The 24,343-nt window shown below is 39.4% G+C and overlaps 1 protein-coding gene across 1 annotated transcript; it reads right to left on the bottom strand.

Annotated features, from left to right (window-relative positions):
• Positions 1–158: 158 nt before the first annotated feature.
• LOC146451994 (uncharacterized) lies at positions 159–24,313 on the bottom strand. Its single transcript, XM_085098206.1, has 36 exons — positions 23,690–24,313; positions 22,890–22,932; positions 22,671–22,730; positions 22,321–22,384; positions 22,036–22,146; positions 21,328–21,438; positions 20,936–20,964; positions 20,224–20,353; positions 19,970–19,995; positions 19,510–19,578; positions 18,444–18,525; positions 18,110–18,199; positions 17,229–17,355; positions 17,021–17,100; positions 16,080–16,138; positions 13,769–13,814; positions 13,540–13,630; positions 12,801–12,836; positions 12,628–12,701; positions 12,360–12,409; positions 11,690–11,786; positions 10,957–11,052; positions 10,310–10,420; positions 9,143–9,242; positions 7,939–8,059; positions 7,028–7,091; positions 6,523–6,612; positions 6,278–6,397; positions 5,761–5,799; positions 4,616–4,729; positions 4,463–4,524; positions 3,554–3,634; positions 2,400–2,477; positions 2,005–2,198; positions 1,566–1,652; positions 159–1,058 (listed from the first exon to the last, which is right to left on the bottom strand). Exons 1-36 carry the CDS (start codon positions 23,817–23,819, stop codon positions 868–870), a joined length of 3,153 nt encoding a protein of 1,050 aa, XP_084954332.1. The 5' UTR covers positions 23,820–24,313; the 3' UTR covers positions 159–867.
• Positions 24,314–24,343: the final 30 nt, after the last annotated feature.

Genomic DNA, 24,343 nt, shown 5'->3' with positions numbered 1-24,343 from the left:
CGTCATTACTCCGACCGATCGATCCAAAATTTGTAGCGTGGCATTCTCAAGAATGGGGAACTGGACGCGCGCTTCAAGTGCATAGACAGAGCGCGGAGCACGAAGGGAGGGAGCTCGTTTTTATGAACACTATTTTCGGAAAAACGTCACACAAATAATCACGCAAAAGTATTTTTATTACAACCGTTGACACCTGAATAAGTTCTTTCTTTACATCACTTTTTACAAAAATACACTTTAATTACATTAAAATAGTCTCGAAGCAAAATATTTTTGCACACTTTAAATTTTAAGAATTCATTGGAAGCTGTTGGAAACTAAATCTTCTTATGTTTTACATAAAAAGTTAATTACTACCAAAGCCTACAGTACATACAGTCATTTTTTAATTGAATAAATAAAACGGGAACCTAGAAGGGGCAGGCGAAGAAATGAAAGCCGTTGTTGATAATCTTCGGTGGGTATTTGAAGACTATTTGAAGTCTCCACTTCATGTTAGCTAATCAGAAAGCTACACAAACATACTGAGCGTTACCACGTCAGCTGTCGTCATAAAGTTACGACACGTTGCTTGGCAACAAATTCTTCGGAAACAGAAACGTCAGGCATGGTCAATTGTAGGGATGGGAACCATGAAGAGCCACCATACAGCAGAGGACTCAAAGTTTGACAACTGAAGCAGTGGCACACCACATGCCCAAGAGAGAGTGGCTATTTGCGGGACAAGCCCTTTATATAATCTGAATCTGTAAATAAATTGTTGTTGTTGGGTAAATTCCGAGGAGGCGGAGGGAAGCCTTATTCTTTTCCTTCACGAACGAGCCTACTATCAAGTTAATTGATCGCTGGCTTGATATTTATAAATCTTCATGGCCCAGTATAACTTGTTGCTCCTTTCCGGATTGGCGGGAGAAGCATAGGCACGTGACCAGCGCCGACTGCCGGCAAAGCAGGCTGGGTTCTCCTTGAAGGAAGCCGTGACGTAGGAGGCGGTGGTTGGTTCTTGACTTTCTTGGTAATGGCTCGTACCAGGTCTCTCGCATGTTTGAGACTGTATGCTGTAAGAACAAAATTTCACGATGAATCATCTCTTTGTAAAGCACATTTTCAAAGTGCAAGTATTAAGTAAACTTACTTTAACTTTTTCCATTTTAATTTTGATTAATCTGTATACATAGTCTTTCGTAATAAGTTGTAGCTTTTATATTAAATTGTTAATGCTTGATGTATTTACCGTGTTTTTAAATAAAGATGCCGATGATGATGATGATGTTGAAGATGATGATTTTCACGGTGAAATTAATGAGGAAAATTTACTTGACGTTTGAACGTTTCTTGCACCTTTTAGTATAGTGATCATCAAAAAATGAACTTTATATCTTTTGCGTTCGGTGAGATAAAAACTTTAGTTTAAGTTGCAAACGTGCAAACTTCCAAAGACCTTCAAAGTGTCGACTTCTCAGCCACTTAAAGGAGCAAAAGCCAAAACGGGGACGCAACTACATGCACGCTTGTCAACGGCCGCACATAAAATGTTTCAATTACTTGTATAAACATTAGCTTACCCTTTAATCGAGCTTTAATTTCTTCATTGAAATAACCACATTCAATCCACTCTTCAAAATCAGAGATAAAATCGAAGGCGGTCAACCCTGAAAGGCAACAAAACGTCAATGAAAGGCGATTGAAGATACGGCAAACCACTCCCCCTCCGGGGTAGTGCTCAGTTAAGTTTTATACAAGGAGCTGGCTTTCCCTGGAAGGTTCAACCAGCTACTGTAGTTGTTTTCATGAGAGGGACCTCTCAACTCCTTCATACACAAAGTGATTTTTGATGGAAAAGATCCGCTGTGCGAAGTAATTGCTGTTGCATTCAGCGGGTTTCCCCAGCCTCGTTCCCAGGGAGAGGTTGCGGATTTCCCCTGATTTTAATCCAAGCAGGATGTATAGGAAAGAGAAGGAAAGAGAGACAAGATTAAATTTTTAAGGACGTATCTGTCTCACCTTGTAAGTTCCTTGATCTTACATTGGCTCCGTGATTTAGCAGTAGGCTGGCAGCATACAGGTTGTTAGCTTGGGTAGAGTAAAATAGCGGCGTACACAGATCATCATTCATGGCATCTACATCAGCGTCAAAGGACAGCAGCAATTCAAGCAGGTCCGAAGCATTTGGTAGGCCGGCCGTGAGATGAAGAGCACTGAAAAGCGTTAAAACATGAAAGTCAGCTGGGAAACATGCGCAGTAGAGTTCGGTTGCATACAACTCGTCGCGGGATATTTACTTTTCCGCCATTGCAAAAGCTTTCAAAAATATGGCAACAAACAGCTTCTGTACTGTGCTTCTGTCTCTGTTCTTTCCTACGAATGGTCCAATTTCACACATTGAAAAAAGTTCTTACGTGTTTCCTCCAGGGTAGGTAGGATTCACGGATGCACCCTTCTGCAGCAGGAATCTCACTGTCTCCACACGATTGTCACTGGACAACAACAGACAAACAAACAGGGAGTATCATTATCATGGTCATCATATCGAGTTCTGAACTAATTAATTAGGGAACTTAAAGTTGAAGTATCATGCAAATTTGCTGTCATTTCAAAACCCAAAAATGTTTGTCAGTCAGCAGAAACAAACAAAATAATTGTCAAGTTTATTATAAATTATCACCCCAGTGCAATAAAACTGTCGATTAGTGCCTCTGCCCAGAGACAGAGTAGGCCGGTATGGATCGAGACTTGAAAAATATTAGGCTAATGTTTTTCAAGTTCTCGCTTTTGTTCCAAAATGCGCTAGAACAGATCACGAGTTTCAAGAATTGAAATGATTTCTTTCCTTTCCTTTCACACGACCCCACAAGCTCTGAGCTTTAAACCCCACCGTGTTTAAATAAAGGATATGTTGTTGTTGTTGTTGTTGTCCTCTCGTCATTCTAGAATTATTTGCAGCTGATTGAAGGTCTTATTTCATCATATTTAACAAAAGATATCAAAAACCCCATGATCCCTCCCCTTCAGCGACGACGGAAACGCCAACGAAAACGTCCCTAGAAAATACAACTTTACATCATTTGTGCTACTTCGCGATTATTTTAACTCGTTCAACTTCTCACAAAAACGACGAACTACCCAGGAACCAAATTGGTTGGAGTGGCGTACAAGTTAAGAAAGAAAATGAAAAATTTACCGTCGCGTCTTCACGTTCTCCACAAAACCTTAAATGTGGTCATTTCGCGTTGTTGTTTAGCAGAGGACGGCAAAGAAATGTACCAAAATGTAAAACACACGTGCAGAGCGATTGTTTTTTCTCATTAAACCTATTTTTGCGGCATCGTCGTTGTTTAGTTCCCTATTTTGCTCCCTGGCGGTATCGATTAATCTCTTAAAGGAAAGAGTAGGAGGCTAATACGGGTAAATAAATGAACATTGTGCTCTTAAAATAGTTTTTCCGGGAGGTTCCGGAGAGAGGCACCCCTGGCTATAATGTTTCCAAAGTCATGCGGAAAAAAAAATGCGAAGTCTACTCCAACACTATTAAATGCTTTTTGCCATTTCTTACCAAGGAATCTCTTCAAGGAGGATCTTATGTACAAGAAGATCTGTTTCTTTCTCCTTAAATTCGAATTTGTTATCCGCCAACCTGAAAAGAAATAATAATAAAAAAAAAAAAAAAATGGAAAGAATGATTCTTTCAATACATCACACATTTGCAGTTTTCTTCTTTCGCGTTCTTTCTCAATTTAATACATTGTAATTTGATTTGATTAGTTTTATATTAATTACCTTATTGTATTTTTACATTGTTAGGACCAGTTATTTAAACAGAGTCAAACTTAGACCGCGGCTTAAGACAATCAGTGGGCCTTCAAATCTGTTTATAAGTGGTTTATTTTAAGTAGATAAATAGTTTTCTAGTCTGGGATGCAAGCCTTCTTGTTACCGTCAGCAGCAGACAATGTTTGGATATGACTGTTGGCAAAATTGAACACGGCTTAGAACGTGGTTTTTTTAAACGCCGTCTAAACTGCCTTTTAATAACTGACCCTTTGGGCCAGTTATTTAAACAGAGTCTAACTTAGCCCCCGGCTTAAGACAAGTATTAGCCTCGCGCCTCCAAATCTGTTTATAAGTGGTTTATTTTAAGTAGATAAATAGTTTTCTTGTCTGGGATGCAAGCCTTTTAGTTACCGTCGGCAGTAGACAATGTTATCTTGTAATGATATGTGTAAAAATACTGGCAAAAATAAACTGAACTGAACTGAACTGAACTGAACTGAAGATATGATTGTTGCTAAAATTGAAACTGGCTTAGAACGTGGTTTTATTTGTTAAACATAGTCTAAACTGTTTTAGTTAGGGTGTTTTAAGTAATTGTGTAAAGCGCAAATGTTTTTTTTTTGTAGAATTGGCACTATTTAAATATAGATATTTTTTTTTCACAATTTATTAAGGCTCACTATTTCATTACCATTTCGCGCAGTCAAGAAAGTCGTTAGCCACAGACAAATGAAGGAGACTGGGAGGAGTTTTCTGTTGCAGGAAACAAAAAAGCAAACCAATAAGCATTAGAAGAGAACGAGTTTAATATTTCAGTTAACTCCGGTACAGTTTTGCTAAGTACCTCGTTTTCCATTTCTAAGTTTCGCTTGATGCTTTCCTCGGTGTCAAAGAACAGCAGAGCCTGAATGGCGTCTATTCGACCTTGCATGGCGCAACAGTGAATCGGCATCAAATCCTAATGAAGACAAAAACCCCAAATTAAAAAAAAACGACAACAAAAACAAACAAAAGAAGCGAATGAAGTGGAGGGATACCAAGAAATAGATCAGAGCCCGGTTGTTCGAAAGCCGATTAACGCTAATCCACGATAAAAATTAACCGAGGTTTTGATCTCGCTCACTAAAAATGTTTTTAAAAGCTAGTTTGAAGCTAGGGGCATAGAAAAGTCTAAGTCAAAACTGAGGAACAAAAAATCTTTTTGAAGAGTCTTCATTGATTAGTAATTAAGCTCGAATCAAAGTTCACGTTAACCCAGGATTAGCTTAAAGTGCACCTAGCCCCAATTTTTTTTCTCTTAAATAAATCTTTGCACCTGTTCGAAACATATTGCGCTATTTGGTGCCTTTTTCAACCAAATCTTGACTTTTTATAGGCTGTAAAAGTTACGAAATCTAGCCATCATCTGTCCCATGACCGAGCTAGTAAGGGGCATGGGTCTATTCCTTACTTTATGTCACAAACTGATTTGCATTGTATTAAGTCTTTGTGAAAATGCATGCAAAGCAGTTTGTGACGTCATGTAAGGAATAGACCCATGCCCCTTACTAGCTCGGTCATGGGACAGCTGATGGCTAGATTTCGTAACTTTTACAGCCTATAAAAAGTCAAGATTTGGTTGAAAAAAGGCGCAAAAAGGCTCAATGCGTTTCGAACAGGTGCAAAGATTTATTTAAGCGAAAAAAAAATTTTGGGGTGAGGTGCACTTTAATCGGGCTTTGAACAACTGGGCTCAGGGGGTTAGTTTCTACAGAAACTGTGTTGCTGCATTGGTGGGGAGTAGAAACGAATGTTTGGTTTTATCAACAGCGTTGATAAGGTCATTTGCCACCGTAAAGAGATTCGAGTGCGGAGATTTCGAGCGTTAACCCTTCGTCAGAGCGAATGAATTCTGTTGATAAAGCAAACTTTCGAGAAACAAAGAAAGATCGTTTGAGCCCCGTTTGTAGCCTTTGTGTTTCACTGCAGGCAAGACGTGGTTGTACTTACACGGTTGTTTCTAATGTTCAGTGGAGCTGCTTTCATTAACTGCAGAAATAAGAAAACAAAATAGCTTACCTATTTCTTATAATAAGAGAAAAAATTAAAACAGGGGGATGAGGACGCCATGAACTGCAAACAACAGGGAGCGTTAGCACCGACGACGGCGGCGGTAACGAGAACGTCAAAACAGCGAACCAAAACAACAACTCTACACTTTTTGGCACATTTCTTTGCTACCACTTCACGACTAGGACGTGGAATTTCCTGATGGGACGTTTTAAGGAGGACGTAAACACAGGACGACGAATTTGTCTTTCTCTTTCTAAACTTGGGAGCGGTCTCCAAGAATTCAACTCCAGGAAATGATGGAATAATCGCAACGATGTTTGAAACAATGCGAATTCATTTTAATAGTGACGTTTTCGCTGCCGTCATCGTTGCTAGGGCTCCCTCGACGGTTTGTTGCAGTTGATATCATTGGTAGTGCTGTGGCAGTCAATATCATTGGCATGAGTGTGCTCACCATCTTTTCTATACACTCCAAGTCTGTGACTTCACCACTCTCCCCGTAACACTTCACATGCAGCGGTGTGTTACCATCCTGGTCGACACTGTCGATGTTTGATCCTGCCTCAAGCAGCAACTGCGAAGGTAAACAACGATAGAAATCAACAGGACAAATTGGAATCCGTTAACCAGCATTAAAAATAAAAGGAAAGTGCGTCCGGTTGTTGGATTTAACAAGAATTATGACCAGGAGTACATTACCTCAACAGTTGCGGCATCTTTGGCCCTGTGAAGAGGCGTGGCTCCCTTGTAGTCCAAGATATTAACGTCAACACCCTCGGAGAGGAGGGTCTGGGAACGAAAGAAAGGTTCGTCACGTGACAAGTACAAGAAAGTTGCCGTTTAAAAAGCTCTGTTCGTAACTGTTGGGTTAAAATGGAGTTACATCACTGCATTGGCTTGAGCAGGGAATACAGCTGAAAATATTCGCATCGGGAACAATTCCCTGCCATGAGCTTTCGTTATGGCAGGATTATGATCTCTTGAAGCTTAGGGCGCTAGGGCTTGTGGTTCATACATGCGACGCAAACGCAAACACGAACGCGAACGCAAGTGAACATTCGTGTGAACTGCTATAACGCAAACACGCAACGTAAGCCAACATTGGTGTGAACCACTATAAGGCAAACGCAAAAAAAAATTTTAACAGGGTAGGGCCGGCCAGTTCAACGGTGTGAAAACAGATAAATACTTTTGAAATATGTACCTTGATGACTGGAATGGCGCCAAAAAAAGATGCCGTGTGAAGCAGAGTGCTACCGCTGACGCACCTGACAAACAAACCAAACAAAAAATATTAAACTGTCACGTGAACTTTAAAATAGGTCTGCAATGAGTACATGTTCCTAGGGTGAAAGCCACGTGTGAATACAACTGCGATAGCTTTATAGCACTGTACATATTGGTTTACAGTACAAATTTAACTATAATCAATTATGTTGGCGTGCACAGGAAATCTTATTATAGCAACCACCTCCTCGGTGGTTTGCCTTAATCGTCTAGTAGTTAGGAATGAGAATTTACGGCTTCTAAACTGTGGCCAAACTGATTCATCTCATTGAGCACATCTCCAGGCGCACGCGCACGCGCTATATCAGAATGTGCTATTGTGACGTCAAACATTTGCTTTGTTTACCAGAAATTCCAAAGTGGTATGATCACATACATATTGCCTGGGGGCCTTGGCCCTAGGCACAAAAGAAAGGAAATGAAAAACAACACAGAACAGTCACCGGACTGGACTGATAAACCAGGGAAAGGTACATGGGGAAGGCCAAAAATCACCTCGCAAAAGGGGGCTTACATCAGCTTTGGAAAAGATAGGTCTTTTGTGGGAGGAAACCAGGATCATTTCTTAACAGAGATCAGAGTCGAAGGGATCGCCGAAACCCTTTCCTCTTACATTGAAACAAAGTAGGTTGCTAAGTAACTAAACATACTACTAGGGTAGTTACAACGGCGTTTAATCTGACGAATTTAGAAATCAAGAAAATCTACTTCTTAAAACTTGACAGACAACTCGGCCATTTAATCTGGTTTGTGGGGACAAATATTTGAAAACCGCCCTTACAACCGAAGTCGACATTTTTTCTGGTGAAACGCGAGGATTAGACCTACCTGCTTCTTAAACTAGCCAGCATCTTTTCTCTCCTGTGATGCTCGTCCACCACCTCAGTCAGCTTCTTAATATCTCCTGATATCAGCCGAGGAACAAGTTCTTGCCATTCTTTATACTTCCCTGAAATTTGGAGGAAAGCACTCGTCATTACCGGCTTAATGCTCCATGCTCATACATGAGGAGTTCATTTCAAAAATTATATTCGACATAAAACAGTTCCAAGTACCCTCGAGAATATGAATAGGTACCTTCAGATTCGACTAGGAGAACCAGATTGAGTACGAGTACAACTTTTCAAATCTAGTTTGCGTGGTTTAGATAACCGCTTGCTACACCAATCTTGTTTCTAGGGTCTCCTTATCTGCTGGTAAACAACGGGAAGGAGCGAGAGTTCTGGGGATATGACTGATTTGAAATTTGAAAGTCGTGCTCCTGCTCAATCTTGTAGTCGTACTCTGATCTCAAGGTCCCTATTGTTGCTTGATTATCTCTGAAAAATGCGTAGTTACCCCCAACTTTCTTTATGGATTCCAATATCCCTTGCTAAGATCTGACTCTTCCCAGATAGTCATAAATAGCGCAAAATTGTTGTGAATAAGGATACACCGTTCATAAGTTCCCGCCATACGTAATGACAATAAAGACGTTCAGTGGCTGGCAATACCTTCCAGGAGTGAGAATGGTGCGTTAATCAGTGAGTGACATACTGATAGGTATACTCGAAAATTCCGAGTGCTCCTATCAGGAGTCGAAGCTATGACCTTCCGATTACTAGTTCGGATGCTCTACCACTGAGCTACAGGAGACTCGTGGGAGCTAAGGCCATTAAACTAGGTTCATGGGACAAACATCCTGCATACTTAAACTTAGTGAAAATCCTGAGGTTTTTAAGCGTAAACTTAAGCATATATTGCGGGACACTTAGGTATTTATAGACTTAATAAGTAATTTTCTACCTTTTATGTATCGTTCTTATATGTATATATAATTAATATACCTTATTTTCATTTTAAACATGTTGTATTGATCACCAAAAAGCCTCTGTGGGGAGTGTTCAATAAAGTATTATCTTATTCAATAAAGTATTATCATACTGCTAGGATTTGAATGTCAATGATGTGTGGCATAAGCGCAATGGAATAAATGTGATGGCGAATGAATGAGAATGATGTATTATTCAGTGAGTGACACAAGCGTACTTACCTTCCAGGACTTTCTTGAGTTCATAATGACGCATTAGATCAAATGCTGTCTTGCTACTCTTGTTTCGTTTCATCACTTCGGCTCCCCATTCAATCAAAAGCTATAAACAAACAAAGAACGGGTCAGTGTGTTACCACGTGAATCCAACACATGAAAACATCGATTGTCGTGCTTTGAATTTACTCGGACGAGGATCGCGAGTAGAAAAACCAGGCTTTGTCGTTGACGTCGCAAATCTGCATTGTTGCGTAATCCTGTGACGTAATCCCAGCGCGAGCATTACTCGCTTGCGAGGCTATCACAGTGCATGAACATCGGTTGGATTTCGCGTTTTCCTATTTCTGTAGAGATGCGCTGTAGCTTTTCTCAAACATTGCCAAATTCAGACACCGGTCCTACACAAATAGAAGTTGAATGTCTTGAGATATTGAATGCCAATCTCGCGAAAGTACAGTGAATGACTGAACAAAGTTGGATTGCACTAACACGTACTTCTCAGAAGCTGAATGCCAGAGTGCCGATATAAACAAGTTAGGAGGGAATATTGTCGCACTAAATCTCTTTCAGTGAAGCCTGTAGATCTCTCGATATGCTGAATTCATTTATCATCACTGCCTGCCATACTGTTCGATTGCGACGCGAGCGTGAACCAGAAAACCCAACCTCTAATCCCAACAGAAATTTGATACCCAATTCCAGTAGCTCAGTGGTTAGAGCATCCGACTAGATCACGGAGGGTCCGGCGTGGGTTAAAATCCCATCTGGGACTCGGATTTTTTTTCCGAGTCTTCGTTTCTCCCTAATTCACATTTAAAATCCCAAGATAGCCCGTATAAACGCAAGCGGCGTGTGTTCATACGGCAATCCATTTTCATCTTCGACATCGCTAATCATCTTCACTTTATAATGTGTTCCTGATATTTGGATATCCAGTGACTACGTTCGACTACTGTTGGGAGAACTCGGATTTTCTTTTTTCGAGTATGCCTGTGTCACTGACTGAAAAAATACATCTATCATCCAGTGACTTGTTTATATTTCAAAGCTACAGCAAATCTCAGGTGACAATCAGAAGTTCGTACGTCTGGTGGGAGAACTGGGAATGTCCCTTTTGGAATCAGGATGATGCGCGTTTGGTTACATTTTGTATTATAACATTTTATTTACCTCACATATCTCTTTTTGCAAACTTTCAGTGGCAAGGAAAAATGGTGTATTGTGGTGATTGTTAAACATATCAATGTCAGCACCGTTCTCCAGTAGATACAGCACAATATCCTGAAATAAGCACAAAGCACACAAAGTTATCACCCAGTACCCAGCCACTTACATTCCTCCGTGCTGTGGCGCGTCAACGATGCCAACCGACGAATTTTTACGAACATTATTCTGGAGTTTCAGTTTTAACTTCACTGCTATTCAAAATGTAAACAACCTCAAATCCTTGTCTTCTCTGTAAACACTAGTAAAGACTGGTTTATAGGTACGACCCAATAAACATAAGCTCAACCCAAAAGGGAACTGGAGGGGGGGGGGGGGCACGGGGAGAGAGAAATGGAGGGTGAGGAGGGAGGGGACAAAGGAAATGTTCGTTACCAAGGCTACGACATACCAGGACACAAACCGGGTGACCCAGGTCTACGAATACTGTTTGAAACTAACAATCGATTAAAAAAAACTCATGTAATGCCAAATTTTACAGGAAACGTTATTGTTCCCTACGTAACTACTCAAAATATCACGCAAGAAAGAAACAGATTGATCACTGTATTTGCTCAGTCAACATTAGAGTTTCGCTTCATGGCGAAACTTACAAAGTGTCCATGTCTGCAGGCCATATGAAGAGCCGTGTTGCCCGATCCGTGCTCCTTCGACTTAATAAAGCCCGTGTCTGAATTAAAGAACGCCACCTGTCGAAAACAGGGGAAAAAATTAGATTCTGAGTTTGCGAATTATGAAAGACAGTAGATCTACACCCTTCAAAAGCTCTATTTTCACTGGACCCTGATAACTGCAGCTGCGTTGTTTTTTATGGCTGGGAGCATTGTTCTGTTGTTCGTTCTTTTGTCCTTTCCACCAACCATGTGAGACGTTACAAATGGTACAGGTCGCCCCATGAAAGAGCGCAAAACATAGGCTGAATTGATAACGGCAAGATGTCACCATGGTAAAGAGCTGTGCTCTGAAGGATGCTAAACATGAACGAAGTAAGCGAACACACGTTTACTAGTACTACCATAACCCAAACGATAAGCACAGGCAGGTGAGGCATGGGTTATTCCTACAATAGATACTCCAAAACAAGGTTAGACACCTTATGATGTTTATATAACTGATTTAGTATTCTTAATCCTGAGAGTCCTGACGCGCACGGAGGAGATTTTCATGTCTTCTCGAGCACACGTCAAAAACAGCAACCGCTGAGACAATCAAGAATTTCTCAAATTCGTGCTTCCAAAAACTGTTCAACAGAGAACCCGTTTGTGTCGAGTAGAAACATTCTTGCCGGCCGCCAACTACTTCAATAATAACAAGACTTTTCCGTACCAGTTTTTGCACAGTATCGAGTTCTCCTGTCTTTGCTGCCTTGAATAACAGTCTTTGACACTGCAGCGTTGTCCCAGGGAATATCTGGTAGAGAAACCTGAGGAAATAGATAAATTCCTACTTTTAATTATTATTATTTTTCTATGTAGATAAGCATATCCCGTCACTGGCTAGCTCATAGACCATTTCCGAGTTGCTGTGAACCTCATTATGAAAGCGAGGCTACGTGCAAAACTTTTCATATGAAAATTAGTTTTGTTTGCATATGAATGACAACAAATTTTCATAAGAAAAGCTTTGCACTTAGCCTCGCTTTCATAATGAGGTTCACAGCAACTCGGGAATGGCCTATTGAAAAATCTAGTCGCTTCGCACTTCGTGAACCATAGACACACGCAGGGCTCACTTTACTTCTATAACGCCGCTCAGTTTCTCACTAGACTGCGACTTATTTTTCTCAGGGTTGGTAAAGCGAGCAAAACACGCGAGATCACGCAAAATCGTCTCCCGCGAGGGAGGCTATTTTCACGGGCGATCGCGTGTTTTGTTCGCTCTACTCAGATCACTAAAAAAATAAGAAATTTCTCATAGCTTAGTTGCTCTCAAAAGCATAGTTATCTGTCTGCACTCTTTTGTTTGTAATCCACTACAGAGCGGTCTGGTAACATACCAGGATCCAGCTTTTAATGTCTTGTTCCTCGACGAGCTTTCAAAGTAAATCTGAAATAAAAGAAGAGAGAAAAGTTTGAACAAACCAAAGCAATTTGCGCAAAAAAAGGTTGTCTCATTTCGGGGTCGTTTTTTGAAACTCAAAACGTACCTAGATTACTGATTAAACTAATCGATTTTAGCTGATCCCTCTTATTACCATCATTAATCAGTCGTAACATGAGCCATAAAATCCTTATCATTTTACGTTATTTACTAATTTAACTTACCTCATATTTTGGATTATCACCACTTATTTCTACAACCTGTTCTTCATCTAAGCCAAGCATTTGTCTGACGGTTTCTAAAGAAAGACAAATACATTACGAAAATAACAAAACGAGGCAAAACATTTGTAGAACTGATATAATTATTGGAAAGAGAAAGAAAAAAAGAGTCTTACCCTCTGAATTTCCAGAGAAATCGTCATAAAACTCTCCTGCGATAACAAAGTTATAACGTGAAATGACGCGTTGTTAAAGAGATTTAGCTTCGCGTTTACGGCTAACGCAAAACGGGAAACCTCAAGCCGCTGTTTGTTCTAAAATGCATAAACTCGTGTTTCTCGTACTCACTTCTCTCTTTTTCGTGTTTGCTCGATAGCTGTCGCCGACTGGGTAGCCTCCCACGCAGACGTTCTTAGGGGTTCGTCTAAATTTCAGCCTGGCGTTTGCCGTTTGCCGTAAACGCGATGCTAAATCTCTCCACAGAACAAAGATACGACACAAGACAGATATACGAACGACGTGGCTTAAGAAATTATATTTTAAAAATATTTAAGTAGGATTGGTCATAAAGGAAAAGTACACGATCGCCGGAGACAAGTGGAATAAGACTGTAGATGTCCTGTGCTTCACTTAGAAGCGATCGGAATAGAGAGAGAGGACGGGGCATATCTGCGGTCATGACCAGTGCTACACTGCTGAGAAAAAACGTAATATAAAAACACCCAATTCACCGTGGTCTACAGTACTTGAATGTGATTCGCACTATCCGTCCACAGTACTGTAGCAGCTCTTGTAAGCTTGTATCAGCTACTAGTGTTTTTAGGGTTGGGAGTATTGTTCTGTTGTTTTCTGGAAGGGTTGCACGCCAATCATATGAGACCTTATGAGAGCTGCCACATTGCCCCTTTTTCTCACCTGTTTCTTTGTCTCTCAGCACAAGCTTTCGGCCTTTCCAAACAGTTTCATGGACCTTGCTGCTGTAAAAACCTGTGCCGCAAGTTAGGCTCTGGGAAGAGAACAAAAAATATGAAAGAATGTGCTGGCGCTTTTCAAAGATTTGCTGTAAATTATGCACCAACTTGTATAAGACAAACACTATAATTAAAACAACAACAATAACAGAGTTAAATAAAATTGGTCTTACCAGATTAATGACCAGATCCACTGCTAAATCGTTGATTGTGACATTCCTGTGATTAGAATAAGATCGGGTAAAGCGTATACAAGCAGTTATCAAAGATTATGAGTGTGCATATATTAACTTGACACCAGTAGGCTCTTCAGACACATCTGTAAAACCATTCTTCAGACCGGTTTTCAATTGACTAGTGGAAGAAGTATCTCTGGGCAAAACTGTAGAATTCTCTCCCAGACAAAATACGAACTTGTACGGAAACGAACACATTTAGGAGGGAAATTGTAAATTTCACATCGTTTTATTTATTTTCCTTTTTTGTTTGGTTTTGTATATGTATTTCTTTTAATTATACTCGAAGACACAAGCTATCAGCTACTCTAAAATTCGAGTGAAAATAATTTTTATGTATGTACTTGCATTTTGTGTGGCTTGTATTTTCTTCGCCTTGAGATTAATTAAACAATTCGTGCACTGTATATTCACTATCTGTAGTATCACTAAGAATGCTGTAAGTATGTTAAGCAGCGTATGACTTGAAAGCGACTTAAACGAATTAGCGCGTTCCAAGCGTTCAGATAGTGCAGGAGCGAAGCGAAAAAAAAATGTACCCATAAACAAACGAGAATTCTCCTCCACCTAATTAACATTCGCTCGCATAGCCATTTTCTTCGCGCCGCGTGCCACCAGGGAACTTTGGGCTGTTTACATTGAGGGAGGAAGATCCTAGAAGGCGAAACAACTTTTCGTTTTATTTCCATGCAGAAATTTCAGTTGGGGTGGAGAAAGAAAGCAAGACGAAATACACGGCCTTTAGCAGCTGAACGCCCAGCTCCCAACAAACTACACACACATCCCCTCCCGGCTGTCATGCCAGACAAAGCTGGCTGGTAAAAAACTACACTTAGCCGGGAAGGGGGGGAGGGGGGGAGGGTAGTTTGTTGCAAGCCAAAGGTTTCACGTGGATTCCCCTAGTCAGGCAAATTTTAGTACTCGTACCATGACATTCCTGCGACACGTATATTGTGCGGCAAAAATGGCGGCCGATTTGAATTCAATTCAACTACTTTGTGTTCAACGAATGCCTGTGTCTTAATAAATGAACTTCTCCGGGAATGAGTTTCTCTGGAAGGACCGCACATCATCGTTCTTGGCATGTGGTGAGGCAGGAAAGCATGTGCTTGAGTCTCAAGCGAATTTTAGCAAGGTTAACGAAATGCTCTCCTGCACATGACGGGCCAAATTTCATTCAAATTGGACTTCAAGTCTTCCAACCTTCTCATTTACATAGTACAGAGCTGCACGTGGACCAGCCGCAGAGAGATAACCCGCTCAAAACGGTGTTTGGAAGCTCTGAGAAGTCATGAAAAAACAGCAAAACACACCAGGTAAGCTGTTTTAGACTTAATTGTAATTTTTATGGGTTTTCGAAGAAATGTTGATTAATTTTCGATCGAATTTTAACGCCATACAAACTATTATATTACGCTTCGGTTACCTGCGCCAAAACATCTTTTGAAAATGTAACTTTATTTTATTTGTGCTACTTCGCGCCATTATTTCAACTCGTTCAACGCGTTCAAGTTAAGAAAGAAGATGAAAAATTCACCGTCGTGTGCTCAAGTTCTCCACAAAACCTTGAATGTGGTTATTTCACGTTGTTGTTTTGTAGAGGACGGCAATGAAATGTATCGAAATTTAAAACGCACGAGCAGAGCGTTATCGAACCTCTTGTTTTGCGGCGTTGTCGTTGCAACAGGTTTAATGAGCAAAACCAATCGTTCTGCACGTTCGTTTTAAATTTTGGTACATTTCTGTGCCGTCCTCTGCAAAACAACTACGTAGACCAAATTTAAGATTTTGTGGAGAACGTCAGCATACGACGGTGAATTTTTCATTCCCTTTTTTAACTTGAATCCTGCTGCTACCAATTTGGTTCCTGGGTAGTTTGCCGTTTCTGTAAAAGTTGAACGAGTTGAAATAATCGCGAAGTAGCACAAGCGAAGTAACGTTTATTTTCAAGTGGCGTTTTCGTTGGTGGTGCTGTCGTCGCTACGTAAGTTCCCTAATTGGGGGAGCGGCGCGAACTGAAAACGAGAAGTCTCCGCCCCCAGGTAATTATCATTCACTCGCATAGCAGTTTTCTTCGCGCCGCTTTCAACTATCTGAACACCTGGAAAACAATCTAAAAGGAACTGACAGTTGTGTCAAATTAGGTACGTGAAGAATCTAAACTATGGCAAGAACCTTTTTGTCGACAGAATGCTCTGACAACAACGAAATCAAAATCCCGTGCGGTTCAAATGTAGCAGTTAATCACCTTGGAACTTTGACGACATCAAACCTCTGGACTATTTTCTCCGCGACTATTGCTCTGCACTGTAACAAGAAACGTTGAGATGTAAAGTAAAGTAGAGTAGAGTAGAGTAGAGTAGAGTAGAGGAGAGTAGAGAGTAGAGAGTAGAGAGTAGAGAGCGGAGAGCGGAGAGCGGAGAGCGGAGAGCGGAGAGCGGAGAGCGGAGAGCGGAGAGCGGAGAGCGGAGAGCGGAGAGCGGAGAGCGGAGAGGAGAGAGCAGAGAGCAGAGAGGAGTGGAGAGTGGAGAGTGGAGAGCGGAGAGCGGAGAGTGGAGAGTAGAGTAGAGTAGAGTAGAGTAGAGTAGAGTAGAGTAGAGTAGAGTAGAGTAGAGTAGAGTAGAGTAGAGTAGAGTAGAGTAGAGTAGAGTAGAGTAGAGTAGAGTAGAGTAGAGTAGAGTAGAGTAGAGTAGAGTAGAGTAGAGTAGAGTAGAGTAGAGTAGAGTAGAGTAGAGTAGAGTAGAGTAGAGTAGAGTAGAGTAGAGTAGAGTAGAGTAGAGTAGAGTAGAGTAGAGTAGAGTAGAGTAGAGTAGAGTAGAGTAGAGTAGAGTAGAGTAGAGTAGAGTAGAGTAGAGTAGAGTAGAGTAGATAAAGTAAAGTAAATTATTCAATGTCAATAACACGGGTAGTGCTTGCGCAATCTCCTGAGCCAGAGACTCATGATAAAGTGCTTGACAATAATCCTGATCGAATTGGAATTTGGAAATGTTGGTTTTTGAGGAGAGGGCAAAACCGGCGTACCCGGAAAAAAACCTCTCGGAGCAAGGACGAGAGCCAACAACAAACTCAACCCACAAATGACCCCGAGCCACAATGGTGGGAGGCAAGTCCTCTTACCACTGTCAGTTTTAGTCTGAATCTTAAAACAAAAATGATAGAATTATTGCAGTAATATAATGTTCATTTCACCTTATTTTGTATCTCTGCCACCTGTCTCATCCATATGTTACATTTGACAATGTCATAATTCATTTCCAGAAACTGAATTTCTGAAACAAAATAGTGAATAGTAATATTTTAAAATTCTAGCTTGGCTAGAGGTTTAGGGGAATAAAACAACAGAAATTACAGTGACGTTCAGAAATGAAAAACAAATTTCTAATTTCTACAACTGTACCTTCATCGTAGACAGACATGAGATTCTCTAGTTCTTTCTTTCTCTTCAGATCTTTGACGTTTGTGATCAGAGAGGGAAACTGGTCCATCTCGTCTTTGATTCCAATTTTTAAAACGTTTAGCTCATCCTGCAAAACAAATAACACGCTCGTTCTTCGAAATAAATATTGAATATTTTTTCTTAGAGTCTGTTTTCGTGGGAGTCCAGCCAGTCTCCTCGCGACTTCGTCGTTCGTCGGTAACTCTTTTCGGCTCATAACACGACTAAAGCCGAAGTCTAATAAAGAGCTGTTCGGAGCAATCCTATTTTCAAGGCAAAAACTATACATGGTTTTGCACAAAACTATTCAGCTAGAAAAAAAGACAAATTGTTGTTTTGAAGCAGAGGTACTGTACTGCAATACTAGGGAGCTTAAGCAACGACGACGGCAACGACACCTGAAAATATAACTTTATTTCATTTGTGCTACTTCGCGATTATTTCAACTCGCTCAACTTCTAGAGTGAACTATCCACGAACCAAATTGGTAGGAGTGGCGCTCAAGTTAAGAAAGAAAATGAAAAATTCAACGTCGTGTGCTCACGTTCTCCAAAAAATCTAGAATTTGGTCATTTCACGTTTTTGTTTTGCAGAGGACGGCAAAGATATCTACCAAAATGTAAAACGCACGTGCAGAGCGATTGTTTTTGTTTATTAAACCTATTGTTTTGCGGCGTTGTCCTTGTCGTCGCCGTCGTCGTTGCTTAAGCTCCCTACTCTTTTTAATCCCGATGCTACGCAGTACCTGTATACTTACTTGTGCGCAAGGTAGGGAGCGCGCCCAATATTTTTCTTGGGCCTGCAGCGCAGACTGAACGAGACCATACATTTACAACACTCACCAATCTTTTTAGCACTGCTCTGGATTGCCGATATTTGTATCCGCTCATGAAGAAAAATGCAAAATAACAGCACACAGCCATAATATCACCCTACAAGTAAATAAAATAATAATAAATATTAAATAGCACCTTAGCCAGCAAGAAAACTGAATGTATTCTTTTTTACCAGTTCATACCTAAAGTTTAGCAATCAAGACATGGAAATTTTACTAGCTTTTCTAGAACTAAAAGGACCTTAAGCTATGGATCTCGGCCTTTCTCTATAGCATTATCATTTTGTTGTTGCAACAATGAAGCTTCAAAAAGTTAGACACAAGTACTTGATTTATGGTACCTCAACTAAGTCTTGGGAGTCAAAAGGATTTGACGATTTAAACATCTGATTTGCAGTTGTTAGGGCAAGGTTTATTGTCCACCTGAGGAGTAAAATAAGCATTCATCATCATAATCAGGGTTCATACACCAAACTCGCTTCTAGGTTCTCTCCTCTTCCCATTCCCCTGAGTGAGCGAGAGAGAGGAGGACTAGGTGATAGGAACAAGAGAGACCCTGGGATTTTTTTAGGAGCCGGCAAATAAGTAATGTTTAGAAAACGAGCAGGAGTGTTTTATCGGGTTTAAAACCAGAAGGCGCAGCCGAGTGGTTTTGGACCCAATAAAACACGTGATGCGAGTTTTTTGAACGGCTTCAAAAACATTCCTGAAAAAGCGTGTGTCAATAGAGTTCATAACAATAATATTATGCGTTTGAGAACTAATGAGGAGTGTTTTATCAGCTGATAAAACACCGTATACTAATAAGGAGGAGGTTTATCTATACAAAGTCACTGCACGTGATGTACTATCCACCATTTGATAGGTCAATGGGCTTATGAATTATTAATGAGTTTTGAAGTTTATATCATACCAGGTTTTTCCACCAAATGTTAGTTTCTAAATAAACTGTGGTACTGCGTCGGTGGGGTGTAGAAACAGATGCTTGGTTTTATCAAGACAGAGTTGATAACAGGTAATTTGGCCACCATAAAGTGCTAAAAACTCTTCACAATAACCAAATTACCTTATCAACTCTGTTGATAAAACCAAGCATTCCTTCACCAAATATAGCTGATTCATTGTGCAGTATAAGTAAAGCAATGTTCATGCTTAATGACCACTAAGTTTTTATTTTTCAAACAGAAAACAGCTTCATTTGACTGGACCAAAATAAAGTTTTCTAAGAATATTCTGGCAGTAGCTGTAAGAAGAGAATTTTCCAGGAAGAAAATGTTTAGGACTTAGCAAGAACTCCATGAGGTAAATTGAGCCTCTTGTGACTTCTAGTTGCCTTATACTAATACATGTTCCTTGTTTCATTTTAACTAGTTCATAAGAGATGTTAGTTTTAAGTTCGTGACCCACCTGTCATTTAGCAAGACTTCTGTTGTGAATGTTTCTGGAACAAATGAATTTACCAGAGCACAAAGCACCCTAAGTATGAAGGAAAACTGAGTTACAAAAGTCGTCATTTGACGGATTACCAACGTAGTAGGTAATATGTCATGCTTCTCATAAACCAGAAAGATTTGGGCATGATGAAGACGATTTGTTCCTAACAATTTGGATCATTTTATAACAGTACTTTACTCCAGTCTTCAAGTTTGAGTAGTCACTGAACAGTTCTTTTTTCACAATTCAAATTTCAAACACTGTAAATAACATCGCTGCTTAAAAATGCTGATAATTTTCCAGGCACAGAATTCCTCTCAGATTGAAAAAAAAAAAAAAAAAAAATGAAAAGACTAGTAAATTTCTGGTTGGGTGAAAATATGTCATTGAATGTTGTATTATAGATATTTTATATTTTTATCAACACACATACCTGCTATCTGTTAGGTCACTTAAACTCTGCAGAAACAAGAAAATATACGCTTTACTGAAAGATTTGAAAGACACTATTGCTACTGTATTATTTTTAGTCATATCTTATGTATGAAATCTTTAAATAAATTTATGTAACTGTAAGTTAAGCAAAACTATGAAAAATGAATGTTACAGTAGTTATTTTACTACATAAATTCATCGCTCTTGCAATTTTCCTTTCAAGTTGGAACTCTGATGGTCTTTGATACCTACCAAAACACCCCTTGTGAGCTTGCGTCCTTCTCTGTTCATTTTAAGGTGGGCATTCACCATGTCTAGAATGCAGTACTCTGGAGAAGGGAAGTTCTTTGTTCTGCGTCTCTTAGTCACCATATTATCTGACCTGTCAAGGTTATTAAATGTTATAATGATCACCACAGTAATTAAAGTATGATGATAGTAAAAAAAAAAAAAGAAAAAGAAAAAAAAAAGCAAATCTAAGCCAGAGATAGCTTGCATTAGTTTGAGATCAGGATGGTTTAGCATGAAGAAACTAGGTCATCAAAACTCCTCCCTGGATAGGATGCTTGTCCACCACAGGATATGAAGTGACTAGGAGTATTACTTAACTCCTCCCCTGGATGGGATGCTATTTAGATCTATGTGTTACAATTAATTGGTCTGGAAGGTTTTTTCTGTTACAGCATATCCCAATCATACAACAAAGCTATTTTGGAGACCTTGATTTGAAAGAAAGATTAAGAATAAATTCAAAAAAATTATGTCTAAAAAATGTTGTTACCATTAATGAATAAACACAATACTGATTAGACTATTTCACATCAAATAAACTTAAATTTAAAAAAAATCCTTATTTTAGCCTATATGTCATGCCTTTGTACCCCTGGATCTTGCCACTGATCATTATTATCATGATTTTAACTAAAATTTAACCATGATTGTTTTATTACATTAAAACATGTACCTGGTGCTTGTTGGACTGGGAGATGGTAACTGAAATTTCATAAAACAAGGATCGTTAAACAACTACAAGTGTGTGAAAAATTATAGACCTGCTGGAAATAACATTACAAAACCTTTGAATACAGGGGACCACACAACGCACAAATAAACTGTTCTGAATATGTTTCGTTGTCGATCTCTTGTAGTAGAAATGCATGTGCCAGACGTCACTTTGGGTTTGTCAGAAAGTATTAAAATGACAAAGTAAGTGTTGAAGCTTTGATTTTAAAATAATTAGGTATGGACTGGCCACTTTCATCTTTTTACATCAAAACTGTGTAAAATAATAATTTAAAATTCTCCTTGGCAAGCCAAGTGCTTATATTCATTTTAATCTCATAAAAATGTTCTCACCTCTGGGCTATCTACTGGTGTACGGATCAGTGATTTGGATCCGAATCCTGACAGCATGGACTTCTCAACTTTATGCGTTGGCGTCTTAGGTGGTGGGGGAGGAGGTGTCCACTTTAAAATAAAAGCAGTGTACTTACTTCTAAATTTAAAAATTATAACCGTCCAGCAAATTTATATTTAAGTACCATAAAATTGCAAAATTAATACACCTGCCAAACTTCCAGCAAAAAATATTCAATGACATGAACTCCACACCACTTTACCACACCCTTTATTCAATTAGGATCATTTTATTGTTTATTGCTGTTATTAATGTTTTTGGTGGATTTTGATTAAAACATATTGCTATATACCTAGGAGACTTTCACTCAACAAAACGAGCACTGTGATTGGTTGATTCTTGGTCACGTGCCCCTGATCAAATACAAAGGTATCCTGACGGGGATACAATTCCGCAGTTGTTGCCCTCTCAGTTGTTTGTTTGTAGATATATAACAAAGCACTTAATGTATGATCCCTCGAGAAACTAGTTAGTTTTGTTTTCCCTCAAGTCCTGATGTTTCCCTTGACTTCGTCTTGGGAAACATCATGACTCTCGGGAAAACAAAACTAACTGTTTCCCTCGGGACCATACATTAAGTGTATAATATTATCATCATAAACCAAGTAATGGGGACTGATTACAGGTATACCATTCAATGTACTTACTGAGAAAGCCTTGGATGTGAGCATTTGTCCTTCAGCTTGCTGAAGGAATTCTGATCGCTCCCAGACGAACCAAATATCATGACACACCAGACACCATAATAAATCAAACACCTGTTAAAGAAAGATTTTTTTTATCTTAACATATTGGTTGGTGAAGTAAAATTGATAGGGAGTTTTTTTTTTATTTTCATACGAGAACAACATTTATTTAACATTTCATCAAGCAAATAAAATTCTGTCATATATACTTTAAGTCTACATGTATATGTCGTTCTGACTAATTACCTGGTCTGCACATCTCATGGCAAACATTCTAGAATCCACATAAGTGTCCTTTGGAATTATCTTCCTGTCAAGATAATTTAATATAAAATTATTAATATTGAGTTAAACAAGTGCAGTTGTAAACCTTCATTAACTGCAACAGCAGAACTATGGTTGCCTTTATGCTACCTTGATCGAGGTTATGGGTGATCTGCAAATAGAGCTCATGATCAACTCATTCACAATACAACAGTCCTTCTGTCAGTTATCCAATGATTCAAGGCTTAAAACCAAAAAATTATAGCCTGGAAAGCATGAAATTTAATCGATAAAATAGACGTTCAATATTCTTAAATGTAAATTCAACTTACGATTGTTTTAGTTCTTTTACTATCCACTCAACTCTTGTTGTCTTTTGTTGTTGGGTCAACCTGGAATTAATAATATGAAAGGTTAAATTTACCCTAATCACTAGTGAAACAAAAAAAAAAACAAACAAAAAACTGGCAGAATATTTAATAAGATTAACTTTAAGATTTCCCAAGACCCTCCAGAGGATTTTTAACAGATGTATAATGATTTGTACCTACCCATCAAAACTTTGCAGTTTCTCCAGTGGTTTACCAGTTAGACCTGGGAAGATCAAAAATATAACTGTCACCTTAAAGACAATCTATTTTGCCCAAATTGATAGGCTAATTCTATTGCTCTCTCTCCTCCCCAGAAACCGCTCTTATGTTCAAGCGACTAAGAGAGAGACTAAAGAGAGATTCAAGAGTGAAAAATGAGGAGCATGGGAAATGCTGGAATGACGCTTTTTCCCATTTCTTTCTTTTCACTTTTTTTTTCTGAAGGAGCCTCTGTGGACGAGATACAGCTACACTGTATACTAACTGCATCTTTAAAATGGGCACCATGACAACACGATCAACATCACCAATCCTCACCAAGTTTGGCATTAATCCTCCCACGCAGTTGTTTTAGGATAGTCATATTTCTCTCCTCCCCACAAATATGACTATCCTTAAAATGACTGCATAGGGGCATTAAGAATTCATTCCCATTTCAGAGCTGGTTTCTAGAAATAATCCATACCCGTTTCTGTGAAATTCATACCCGTCCCATTTTCTGACTTTTCAGAGAAAAATTTTTGATTAAAATGTATACCCTATTCCAGACCAATACAGCCAAAAAACCATACTCTTTGGCACTCCACATACCTATATAGCTTACATAAGGGAGTATACCCCTGCCCCTGGGGGTCTGTTGGTGCTGTGGTTAGATTGATAAGATTTCTGCTAAAAAAAATTGATTGCACCCTTCTGGGGGCCAAAAAAGTGCCGATTAGCAGAGTTTCCTTGTTTATTTTCTTTTGTACAGGAATACTTACTTTCAAGAAGCACCTTCATATTATACCCCTTCAGAAGGTCTGTCAGGATGTTATGCATAAAATGACCTGATGGCGTCAGCCTAAGATTCACCCAGGCAGTGAAGCCATTGATCCTGGTACGTAAAGACATTGTTCCAGCAAAAGAATAATACTCAAAGCGGTCCTGTATCTACAAGAAGATGATTACTTATACTATAACAGTAATCCACTGACAAAAAACCTCTTTCGTAACGTGATTGCTGAAAAGACAACAGCTGTTTTGGGACATCTTGAAAGAAAACATTTGTGTGATTTCCGTGTAACTTGCCCCTGGTATCTCCAAAAGTCACATAAGCCTTTCTCCGAGATTGATTGCCGAGATCTTCAAGAAATACACCTCCAAATTATAGTGAAATTATGCACGCCGCAAACCACTTGGCAACAGAAGCAGACGTAAACAAACTCCAGTTTGTCCAAAATCCTTTGTCCTCGATCAAACTTCACTGATGTGAAAACGAAAGAAAGGTTTCTTGAATTCACCGCCTATATATCCAGCAACGTCACTGCAAAAGTATAAGATTAAAGAGTAATAAAAAGATCCTTCAATGTTTTATAAACACAATTGGTTCACCATTTTGGTTCTGGAACGCTGGTTTCCAGTCCTTTACGTTGCGC

This window comes from Pavona decussata, unplaced genomic scaffold, assembly GCF_977016875.1.
Source record: "Pavona decussata unplaced genomic scaffold, jaPavDecu1.1 SCAFFOLD_381, whole genome shotgun sequence".
NCBI lineage: Eukaryota > Metazoa > Cnidaria > Anthozoa > Scleractinia > Agariciidae > Pavona > Pavona decussata.
Note: the sequence above shows the minus strand (reverse complement) of the source record. Positions and strands in the feature narration are given on the sequence as shown.